The 13102-nt window shown below is 40.1% G+C and overlaps 1 protein-coding gene across 1 annotated transcript in view; it reads right to left on the bottom strand.

Moving 5' to 3' along the window:
- Window positions 1–645: 645 nt before the first annotated feature.
- slain2 (SLAIN motif family, member 2) overlaps window positions 646–13102 on the bottom strand; it is a 54018-nt gene continuing 41561 nt past the window's right edge. Inside the window, exon 8 of the mRNA XM_080187787.1 lies at window positions 646–3646. Within this exon, the coding sequence (XP_080043913.1) occupies window positions 3580–3646 (67 nt within the window). The 3' untranslated portion in view covers window positions 646–3579. The remainder of the gene's footprint in view (window positions 3647–13102) is intronic.

Here is a 13102-nt window from a genome sequence, read left to right on the forward strand (position 1 = left end):
CATTTCCAGGATTAACTTATTTGTAATTTTAGAAAAAATGGAGTTTAGTCAAAATGTGTAAGGGAACATTAGATTTCTGTAAGCAAAGGAGGAATAATAAATCAAGATGGCTTTTACTTTCCCAAGGTTAGGATGTCATTCCTGACACTATCCAATTCTTTCACTTCCTCATCATCTTACTTTATGGTGTAGTTGGATTTTTAGTTACAGATTTCAAGAGGTAATGAAAGAATCTACCAGTCACTTCCAGTGACTATCAGCATAAATAATGATATAGACAGATCATCCAGCTGTTTTAAATGAAAGAAAATAGTTTCATCTTTTAAACTACTCCAACCCTCCCTGACCTGAACAATACTTGGCATTAAAATCAGATCTTACAAGCCCCAGAGGCAGAAGTTACATTTCAATATAGCAATTGCATTAAATCACAGAGCAACAGAACAACTTAGTTTTCATTAAGATAATTTAAGCAAATGTACAATTTACAATGGTTCTGATCAAGACGATATTCACCAGTTGTTATTTTCCTTTTTCATTGTTGATAGAATGCCAGAATGTATAAGAAGAGTTACAAATCAGTTGGTCAGAAACCCTCCTTTGTTCCATAGGAATAGATTTCAATAATACAATGTGAAATTGTTTTCCAATGTCAAGAACTGTTTATTTTTCCCCCAAACAAGATGATTTTTGCATTTTTTTTAAAACAAGTTCATTAACATTACAAAAGTTACATAGCAGAGCAAAAAATTAAATATTGAAAGCAATAGATGACCATTTATTTACATATGAGTATTATCTACTCCAAGCTATTGGCACAAAAATAACCCACATTCAACAAACAAAATAATAATCTCAAAAATGAGTTTAAATTATAGGCACTATTTTTTATATATAAAATTAAGAATTCCACACTTCAGGTGAAAGCAAGTTTATTTTGCCCACAGAATTTTAGTTCAATGTTGTTTGTGTGTCAAATTTGTGATTAGTTCTTCCAAACTAAATCATTGTGGGATAACATGCCTTTAATTTTACTGATTAATTTATTCTTAAAATTACCATAAGGTTTTATTTTTGTCCAATTGTGTCTCATGGTACTGCAGTGTGCAAGTGTATACTTGTGTATGTATAATGTATTAAAACAAAGTTTTCCATTAAAAACAAAAGAATCCCACTATTGTGCACTGTCAACGTTCATAGCAATTTCTGAAGGAAGTTCCACAACTTGGAATGGGTTTGTGGTTACATCACCACTCCCACAAGATGCTGCTCAGAAGATTTTTCCAGCCTTCATTCTACATTAAGTTTTCAAACATAACATCCCTCCTGTGGAAAGGACTAATCCAAACTCCAACTTTTGAAAAGACCATTTACCTCAACATGCATTTCAAAATAATATAATTTGTAATGAAACCAAATGCTTAATTGTAAGAACTACAGTGCCCATTCGCTGGACTACTTTTTAGATAGTAAAAGGCAATTCGGAAAGTATATAATAAATATATTTCCCTCATTTAGGAAATTACTTAACACAGGGCAAAGTAGTTTCATACGTATATATTTAAAATATATTGACAGTAAACAGCTGTTGTGCAGGATTACAAGTTCTTTCCCCTCAACACATGACTATGTTCTCAAGTCTAGAGATTTTCAGATCTATCCAACTTGTAGAACTGAGATGATGTGACAACTTTACTTCAGTTTGCCATTTAGGTTGATAAACAAATGTGTAAAAATCAACATTCAACTCACCCACTATTTGTTCACATGGTATCACATGTTCACTCCACACTAACTGCAAACCCAATCATCTGTAACCCATGCCCATCTCTCCATTATTCACTCAGTCATCCTATTCATCCTTCTTCCCACATCGTCTCATTCATTCACTGTCTACTCACTCATAACTTTCATATTTACCACATTCTTTCACTGACCACCTCTTCCTAACACACCATTTGTTATTGGCTCCATGAATATTAAGGGCATCTGGAAAGGCAAGGAATACTTCCTGTAAACAAATCCAAAAATACTTTTTTTTTTGAACAATTAGCCTATGATTAACGTGAATGTCAATTCAAGCTATTTGATGGCATCACCTGCAAAATAAACTTAAAACATACTACTCCTGTAGTATCAAAGTATACTTAAATGTAAACTCAATCTTTCATAATATACACAAGTGTAGTGATGTCGTTGAACACTGTAATTACTGAATATAGTACCTACCAGGCTGCAGTATTTATTGAACAGCTCCAAGCAACTGTGTTTGTATAACAGGATATGAGTGCATAGATAGAACTATGTTGCATTATTTTTTAAGCACTGTGGTGTGATCGGATTACAACTTGAATGGACCAAGTTTTCACTGCCTACCTTTTAAGGAAATAAGTTACCAAAACAGACATGTCCTATTAATGCGCTGCATGCTGAAAACTTGGCTGCACATTAAAGCCACTCTTTCCTGAGCCAGTGCTGTACAATTTGACAAAAGCAATTGTGTAAAACACACTTGACACTAAGCCCTTTGGCAATTAAACAACAATTGTCAACTGCAAAAAAAAACAGATACTGAAGGTTTCCCTACCAATATTTTTTCTTGATGTGGGCAGAAGTTAAACAAAGTGTCTCACTTACAATATACACTCAACTTTCAACTTAAGCCATTTATCCACATGTATTTTATCTGCACAAAGCACCATTCAAGTTACAAATCGTCTTTTCTTACTAAATTTTCTGTCAGTTATAAAGTACAACAGGTCACAACTCCAGAGATCACCCGCAGAGCATCAAAAATTACATTAACTTGCCCACAATACATTTCAGCTTTTACAATGAAAACTCATTGGTGCAATATTAACTTTAAGTGAGCAAAAAATTGTGAAGCTAACATTTCAGCGTGATATTATTGTTGGATGTTAAAATAAATTGTAACAAATTAAAATAACGTTCTCCATCCCCTTCCCCAAAGTTTCACAAATAAAATTAGAAAAATGTGTTATTTGTCTTGTATGTCAATCACTGTATTCAGAACTGTAACACTTAGGATTCTTTTCCTTTATGTCCTGAAATAAATCAGACTGCAGTGGGCTGTGTACTGTTGTGACGCTATCTGCATATGATAATGGAATTGTGCCCTGCTTTACTTCCAGAACATCAAATTCGTAACTGGTACAATATCTGATTTGTACAAAACAGGATTCCACAATTAGTCTTTTATCGACTATTCTAAAGTCTCAACAATGTTAGTTATCCATTTCCCCCTACCAATGGTTGTTGCAAGCTTTTTCTTTGGCATTTTTGGGATTGTGTCCAGACTTTCTTTGAATGACGACAAATTGCTCATAAGCATTAAAACAATGGACAGTCATGGAAAAACTGATTGTACATGTATGAAAAAGTCTGATGTTTAATGTCAATAAAGTGCTACTCCATGATCTCCACCAATTTGTGCTGATTTATGGCAGAGAACTGGATTTTCTCAAATCCTACTAAATCTCTCTGAACAGTCTTTAAGCAAAAAGTCCTTTTGTTTCAGGAATAGTAGCGGAGCAAGCTTCAGACTCTTACGTAATCAGTTCAATAGCAACCATCTTTCCAGCTTTCATCTCTAATGCTGCCATAAGTCTTCGGAGTTGGCAATGACCTGGAAGTCAAGTTATAAGAAGAGAAATTAATACACTTGACAACACACTTATTGTACTTTGACTGCAATGTAACAGTTAAATCATTTAATTCTGTCATATAATTTACATAATAAATAACGGGAAAACAAAGCTGATACTAAACATTCAGATCAACACCTTACATTTGCATCATAAACATTATGTATGAAGTGGCTGGTGGGCATAACTTAAACCTTCATTGAATAGTCACTTTGATGTAAAGAGTTGTAGGAGGCTCTGGACATTGTAAAACAGGAATATCTAAATTCCGTTAGCCATATATTAAATTTAAATCCATGCTTGTCAAATTTATAGGCCAAGTCCCTCATACAAATAGATATTAATCTCATATTATAACCACAGCTAAGAAAAGCCTTTTGCCAAATCTCTAGGGCTGCAAAATTCTAAAACAAACCAACATAAGAAAAATATAAATTGCCTGATCTTTTGAGATCTGCTGTGAACCTTCCTGAATGTTAATTTATAAATTCTTATTGAATGGCAAATGTATATGTTTAGAAACTAATGGATGACATCATGAAATTTGGTGATATTTTATTAAATCTACATTATTAGCAACATCTGTTCAAAGCTAAATAACTTCACACAGAAAATGAGGATACAGCTTCTCCTAGGTTATTCTTATTGACAGTGGGCACTCAAAAATTGGGCAAATCAACACAAGATTGTGGGCCTTCATATGGAAGTTGAATTTCTGCACTAATTTAAAAATCAATGTATGGCTGCTGATACCATCAGATTAAATCGCTGTGGTTTGCCATAAATATTTCTGCAACTTCAGATGGGAAGAGGTAATGCTTTTGCCCCTATTAGTCTGTTTGTGAACAACAATCCCAAAAATTAAGGGAGAAATTTCAACAAAATTTGGTACTTAGATAGTTCTTCCTTGGACCAACCATATCCTATCAGTTTAAAGGATCAATTAATATTGGGAGAAAAGAGTGAATTGTCTTCTTTTAAAAATAATGTTGTGGGTTGTTTTATCTAGGATGCCGATTGTTTAGAATGTTAGACTGTCGTGGCGGAATTTGTCACAATTGTCAAAATGTGAACAGAGTTGGCAGAGCAGGTTGTTGTGTGTGCATTGGCCTGAAGCCACCTCAGTGGGATGGAAGCTCTTAACGCAAAAATTTCTTTTATCCCATGATTTGTTGACACGATCACACAAAATATCAAGTGGGCAGCGTGCATATTTCCATTCTTTGGGAAGGTTTTTTTTCTCTGTCAACCATCTACCAATTCCATTCGGTGTGACTATGATACTTAAAATGGCACGTTGAGGAATGCAGCCATTGGTTGAACTATGGATGTTCGACACCCCCCCTCCCCCACCCCGCACATAACTGCAACATGGGTGCTATTTCTTCACAGGTGCCCTTTGATCTCATCTGTTATATGGGGTCTGAACCTAGAACCATAGAATCCCTACAGTGTAGAAAGAGGTCGTTCAGCACATTGAGTTTGCACCGGCTCTCCAAAAGTGATATGCTGAGTATATATAAAAGTATGGTTTTTAGGACCAGAGGAATCAGGGCATGTTGTACAATGCTCTCACTACAGAAGTGCAAATGTTACGGATCACATTTAACATTCAAGGCATTCATTATATTGCTGTCTATGGGAGTTATAGGGTTCGCATGTACTAACCAGAGCTGATAATTTTCTGTCATAGTAATAGTAAACCTAATTGTGCTTGCTGTAATTCTGGGACACTACTATAGCAACTTCAAACAAGGCCAGTTGCGTGAATACATTTGGAAATCCAAAGGATATTGAGAGGGTTTCAGTGAAATTCGCATTGTGTCAACTGACTCGCCGCTGGACCGCATTGAATATCTATACTTCCACGGTAGACATGATGGAACTTACCACATGTCCGTTTAATGAATTAATCTTTGGTAGGAAATCTTAACCTATTAGCACAATCTCATTTCATAGATTAAATTGTGGGCAATTTTAAAGTAAAATCAGAAAATAAACTTCTCCATTCTGTCTGTCCCTTTACTCAATCTTTCACTTTCTCTTCCCTATTTGACTTGAATTTACCCACTCTAATTTGAGCTTTCCAGTTTTTGTATTGTTAAGTTTGTATTTTTTTCATTCATGCGTGCAGGCCTCACTAGCAGGGCCAAGCTTTATTGCCTATCCCTGAGGGAGTTTAAGAATCAACTACTGTGGGTCTGGAGTCACACAGTTCAGACCAAATAAGGATGTCAGACCTCCTTCCCCAAAGGGCATTAGTGAACAAGATCAGTTCTTATGATAACTGACAATGGACTATAATTTCAGATTTTTATTGAAATCTCACCATCAACAAAAAATTTAAAAGCTGAACATTCAAGGACAAGATTGAACCAATGGCAGGTGCCATTTTGCAGCAAATTATGACAACGCTTTTTACACAGCATTTGCAACACAGAATCAGGTTGCTGAGCTCAGTCTATCTAGGCAACCATTTATGCTCCACGCAATCTTCCTTCCAGTACTTAATCTAACGCTATCAAGTGTATCTTTTTATTCTTTTCACTCTCATGAACTAATCTCATTTCATCTAAATGCATCTATTTGTCTCAAGTATTCCTGGTGCTATAAAATTCCACATTCTTAGCTTCTGGGCAAGGACATTTCTCCTGAATTTCTTGTTGGATTTAGTGATTTTCTTCGAAATTATGACCCCTAGATTTGAATTCCTCACAAACAGAAACATCCTCATGTCTATCAAACTACTTCTTAATTTTAAAAGACCTTTTTTAGGCCACACCTCAGCCTGCTCTTTTTACGAAAAAGGAGCAAATTCAATTCAGTCTTTCCTGATATTTATAACCTCAATTCTCGTATCATCTTTGTAACTCGATATCATTTTTGTAATAAGAGACCAGGGGCTTTCCACAATGCAATTTTCAATGAAATGTTCACTGAGTGAATAAAATGTTATTTTAAAAAGGCAAGGTAAAGTGTGGATCAATGAGTTATACATTGTAGTCTTGGAATCCAAGTTCAAACCTTGCCTCCTCTAGTGCAATGCAAGTCGATTCTTTGAAGTGTAAGCAGTTTTGACCCTTATCTTCTGGTGAATTTCACAGATTTGCTACCTTTTTTTGGAACGATATTATTATAATCATACTACATAACCAAGACTAGATAACTGTGCATGTCTTTTGAACAGAAATCAGAAACAAGAGCCAGAAGCATGCCTAATTTTCCACTCTTTAGACCAAGGGCACAGGAACGAACTATCGTCACTCAGCTGCGCTCATGAGCCTAGTTACCTTGTTAGACTTGAACTGGGAAACTTTTGACCTGTGTGGCTCCAATGCACATTCTGCCAATTAAAATACAAGGGTAAATTCTCAAACTGCTCACAACTTGCTAATTTCAAAGAAGCCAGATAGTTGATAGGACGCATCTATCAGAAAATTCACTCCAAAAAATAGATTAAGGGGAATCAAAGATGGCGCCAGTGTGAGGGGAAGCATGATCCACAGGTGGCAAGATTCTTCTTGAAATCCAGCTGCTTGTTGAGGTCTGGAAAGAGGTTAATATACATCAAACAAGCTTTAAACATACGAGGACAGTTGCAAAGGGAGAACTTCAGAAGTCTAGCTGGTAAAGGTTAGATTCCTTGCGTGTGCTCAGCAGGGGAGGGGCTGTGGATTGCAGCTCTGCAAACTTCTTTTTTCACCCAAGAAAGAATGAATTAAAGTGAGAAGCAGGAGCCACTGAGGTCCTGCTGCAAATTGCAAGCTGCTATTTCTACTTTTGGATTGCTTTTTGGCAGCTAAAGCTGAATGAAGTGCATGTTGGGACTTGCAGTTCAGTCTGGGGCCTTCTTGTAGTTTTTTCACTCAGTGAAGTGTGAATTGGTTTAGGGTGGGGGCAGCCCAGGGGAGAACTCCTGTGTCATAAAAACTGCAATTGTCAGATCAACCTGTTGTTTCTTTTTTAACCCAACCATGGGTGAATTAAAGTGAGGGAGAAAAGTTGCAACTTGCAGCTTGGCTGGGAACACTTTGCTGCTTCTGTTTGCCTAGTTAAAGATGAAGTAAGGTGAAAAGCAACCCACTTAAGAACTCTGGTAAATTGAACAGTGAGACAGCTTGATGTGTGGACTGAGAAATAGTGTTCCAAGCTGGAGGAAATGGGCGCTGGCACTGACAAAATGGTAGGAGGTAAACCAAAATCGAAGAGTGGGACCACAGGGGCGGGGGGTTCCCACCAACCTCTCCTGGAGGGATCCCTGAACAGAGCATGCTGTGCGAAAGGACAGGGGAAACTATTACGGTGGCCATGCAAAGATTGGACAGTAATTTGAGCCGGTGGGCCACTGAGTTGCAGGCCAAGATAGGTGAGCTGAGAGAGGTGCTCGATCATCTGTTACATCTCTCCAAGGTATCACTGTCGCCCATGAAAACCACTTGAAGAAGCTTGAGGACTCAGAGCATTTAGTGGAAACACCATCTCCGAGCTGAAGGGCCCAGTTACTTGTTTGACATCTCAGGCCAAGTCCCTAAGGGAGAAATGTGATGAGATAGAAGGATGCCAAAGAAGTAGGGCTTCTGGAGGGAATAGAGGGCCAAATATCACAGATTGTGTCACCCAGCTATTGAAGAATGTGCTGGAACTTGAGGATGAGGTGTTTCTGATTCGCGCAGTGTTACAGGCAAAGCCCACACTGGGAAAAGCTCTTTGGCCCATTATTGCACGAGTACATTTCACTTCAACATGAGACAGAATGCAAGCAGCACACGCTCCACTCTGAGCTACCAGGAAAATAAGCTGTAGATATTTCCAGATTTTACCCTGGCGGTGGCAAGGAAAAGGGCAGACTTTGCTTATGTCAAACAGCTTGTGTGTGACTGTGCTGGGGTCAGGTTTGGGCTTTGCTTTCCAGCCTGCTTGAGGATTACTCTCAACAACGGGACAGAGCACAAGTTCACAGATCCAGCGGCAGCGATGAAATTTGTGGAGACTTTTGGCTATGAGGTTAAGTATTTGGTATTTCTACAGACCTTTTCAGGTTACAGAACCTGTGACCACGGTGGGAATGGAGTTGGAGATAGTGTCCCATGCGGAGTGCTGTGAAGGTGCCACAATAAGGTGGTGTTGGAGGCACAGGTGCCCTATTTGGAAGGGCATGTGCAGGGGGAGGGGGACACTGTGGGTTTTGTCTGTGAGGGTGCTTTTGTGTCTTTGCTATATCTTTTTTTCTCTGTGGATGTGGTTTAGCCACTCAAGTCCACCCTCTCTTTCTTGGGGTTGGTCCCCCGTGGCTGGTGGGGGGGCCTGAGGTATGGTGTATGTGGGATGCTGGCGAGGAGGCCGTTATGCTCCGACCTCGAGCCATCAAGTTCACTAGCTGGAATGTCAGGGTATTAGATCATCCGGTTAAGCGTGGTAAGATATTTCAACATCTTCGACAACTGGATACCCAAATTGCATTTCTCCAAGAGATCCATTTCAGGCCTGTGGACTATTTTAGGCGAGAAGGAGGGGTGTCAATGCTTTCACTCAACTTTGCATACGGGGTTTGTGTGTGGGGGGTGGGGTGGAGGCAGAGACATGGCAATAGCCAATGTCATTTCTGACTCAAATGGCCGATATGTCATTGTCACGGGTAAACTATATGGGACGACCTTGGTGTTAGCCAACGTGTATGTCCCAAACTGGGCCTGTAAAAACTTTTTCAGTCGTTTTTCACACTTCTTCCAGATTTGAATTCACATCAGTTGGTACTGGGCAGAGATTTCAACTGTTGCTTGAATCCTGCCCTGGATTGCTGCTCCCCCAGGACTGCAGTATCTTCCAAGTTGGCAGAAATTATTAAGTCATTTCTCACGGAACATGCTGTGACAAACCCATGGAGGTTTCTTAACGCCACTATTACTTTTTTCACCTGTCCACTGAACGTATTCACGTATAGATTACATTTTGATAGATAATACATGGTTTCCAGCTATGCGCTCGTGTTCCTACAAAACTATTGTAATCTCAGACCGTGCTCCCTTGACAATGGACAGGATAGTGGGGAGGAGGATGGGCCCCTGTACGCCTTGGCAATTTAATACTTGCCTGCTCTCTGATGTTGAATTTGTTAGATTTCTGTTAACCCAGATCGATGATTTCTTAGAGTGTATATGCTCTGGAAATCTCAGCAGCTACTTTATGGGAAACATTGAAGGCTTATTTAAGGGGCCAGATCATATCTTATTCAGCGCACAAGGCGAAGCAGAGAGGTAGGTTATCAGAATTACTGTGGCGTATCGCACAAGTTGACGCTGTGGACCCTTCCCCAGAGGTATACGAGTTTACTACTGAAGGTGGAGTTTGAGATCTTGTCCTCATGTCAAGCGGAAAAGATGCTGTTCCAATCTAAGTATACATACTATGAGCATGGGGACAAGGCAAGAAAGCTACGAGCTCATCAGCTGTGCCACCAAAAGTCTAATACCACAAATGCAGACTCCGAATGGGGTCTCTACTGATCCACAGTGAATAAATGCACTGTTTAGGGATTTTTATTCAACCCTTTACTGCTCATAAGAACATAAGAACATAAGAGTCTATCGCTAATGAGATGGGCTTTCAGGAGTTCTTTGGGGCACTGAATCTCTTCAGGGTGGACAGGGGCGAGGTCTTGGCACTGGAGAAACCAACTGACGTTGAAGAAAGTGTTAGGGCGGCCAGAACAATGTCGAGTGGGAAATGTCCAAGACCAGATAGGTACCCCATTGAATTCTACAAAAAAAATTTATGGATAGGTTGGCTCCCCTGCTACTGCGCATGATCAATGAATCACGAGAATCGCTCTCTCCCACAGACTTTGAGGCAAGTGACAATTTTGCTTATTCATAAAAAGAATAAGGACCTGCAAATCTGCAGCTCTTATGGAAAGATCGCATTGCTGAATGTGGATCTCAAACTGATCTCTAATATTCTGGCCATTCGCTTGGAGGACATTCTGCCCTCTATCATCTCGCCTGATCAGGGTTAATTAAAAATAGATACATGTAATCGAATATTCAGCAGCTGTTTAACATTATGTATGTGCCTGCCACCCCCAAGTTACCAGAGATGTTAATCTTGCTGGACGCTGAATAAGTGTTTGAACGGGTGGAATGGGATTATTTATTTTATGCTCTCGGGAGGTTCGGGTTCGGCCCAAAGCTCATCTCCTGGATCAAAATACTGTACTTCGCCCCCCTAGTCTCAGTCCAGACAATGAGCATTCAGCTTTTTTCCTCTTTGTTCCGGGCTCTAGGCAACAATGCCCCCTCTCCCAGGCTGTAAGCAAGGATGTCCCCTCTCCCCCGTTTTTTGTCATTGCTATTGAACCTCTTGCTGTGGCTTTTCACAATAACAAATGAGCGGGGGGGGGGGGGGGCACGCGCGTGTGTGGGGGGATTGGCCAGGAGGGAATCAAGTGGTGGAGAGTATCATTGTATATGGACAACCTACTATTGCATGTTGGTGAACTGTCCAACTCAATTCCCAAAGTCTTACCTATACTAGACATGTTTGATTGTATTTTGGTATACAACCTTAACTTGCAGCTGCTTGAAGCCTCCTGCTCCACACCCTACCTTTCAAGATTGTCACCAGGCAGTTTACTTACTTGGGAGTGCAAGTGACTAGCAAATTTATTTTGTGCTCTCAAAGTGGGCTCTTTGGAGCTAACTTTGCTCTACTCATGAGGCAGATGGAACAGGACCTCAAACATTGGTCCATCGTCCCGATATCATTAGTAGGCCATATCAATACTACCTAAGTTTTTATATCTCTTTCAGTGCATCAGAACAGTCATCCCCAAATCCTTTTTTTTTAAAGAACGTGATTGGCTCATTTCAAGCTTTGGCTGGAATAGGAAAAACCCAAGAATGCAGAGGACAGTCTTGCCAAGCCCTAAATGGGATTGCCCAATTTTCTATTATTGGGCAGCCAATATGAGAGCGGTAGTGTGTTGGTATAGAGAGAGAGAGAGACAACAGAAGATTCCTTATTGGCTGCAGTTAGAATCCTCCTCCTGTGCTCCATCTTCCTTGGCTGCCTTGATACGTTCCCTGGTAAATTTTCCCTTCTCCCTCTTAGAACATAGAACATTACAGCGCAGTACAGGCCCTTCGGCCCTTGATGTTGCGCCGACCAGTGGAACAAATCTAATGACCCTCTAACTTAAACTACTCCAACGTTATCCATATGCCTATCCACTGACCATTTGAACGCCCTTAAAGTTGGTGAGTCCACAACTGCTGCAGGCAGGGCATTCCACGCCCTTACTACCCTCTAAGTGAAGAACCTACCTCTAACATCCGCTCTATATTTATCACCCCTCAATTTAAAGCTATGTCCCTTCGTGTTAGCCATCACCATCCGAGGAAAAAGGCTCTCACTGTCCACCCTATCTAATCCTCTGATCATCTTGAATGCCTCAGTTAGGTCACCTCTTAACCTTCTTCTCTCTAACGAAAACAACCTCAAGTTCCTCAGCCTTTCCTCATAAGACCTTCCCACCATACCAGGCAACATCCTGGTAAACCACCTCAGCACCCTTTCCAGTGCTTCCACATCTTTCTTATAATGCAGCGACCAGAACTGTACGCAATACTCCAAGTGCGGCCGCTGTACTTTGTACAGCTGCAACATGATGTCACGGCTCTGAAATTCAATCCCTCTACCAATAAAAGCTAACACACTGTACATCTTCTTAACAACCTTATCAACCTGGGTGCCAACCTTCAGGGATCTATGCACATGTACATTGAGATCTCTGCTCGTCGACACTACCAAGAGTCCTTCCATTAGCCCTATATTCTGTACTCCTGTTACTCTTACTAAAGTGAATCACCTCACACTTTTCCGCATTAAACTCCATTTGCCACCTCTCAGCCCAGCTCTGCATCTTATCTATGTCCCTCTGCAAACTGTAACATTCACCTTCACTGTCTACAACTCCTCCGACTTTAGTGTCATCCACAAATTTACTAACCCATCCTTCTACACCCTCATCTAGGTCATTTATAAAAATGACAAACAGCAGTGGCCCCAAAACAGATCCCTGCAGTACACCACTAGTAACTGAACTCCAGGTTGAATATTTCCCATCAACCACCACCCTCTGTCTTCTATCAGCTAGCCAATTCCTGATCCAAACCGCTAAATCACCCTCAATCCCATGCATCCGTATTTTCTGCAGTAGCCTACCGTGGGGAACCTTATCAAACACTTTGCTAAAATCCACATACACCACGTCAATTGCGTTACCCTTATCTACCTCTTTGGTCACCTCCTCAAAGAACTCATTAAGGTGTGTGAGGCACGACCTACCCTTCACAAAACCATGTTGACTATCCCCAATCAATTTATTTCTCTCTAGATGATTATAAATCCTATCTCTTATAATTCTTTCCAAAACTTTGCCC

The sequence above is a fragment of the Carcharhinus amblyrhynchos genome, chromosome 1, assembly GCF_965287045.1.
Source record: "Carcharhinus amblyrhynchos chromosome 1, sCarAmb.v2.hapA, whole genome shotgun sequence".
In the NCBI taxonomy this organism is placed as follows: domain Eukaryota; kingdom Metazoa; phylum Chordata; class Chondrichthyes; order Carcharhiniformes; family Carcharhinidae; genus Carcharhinus; species Carcharhinus amblyrhynchos.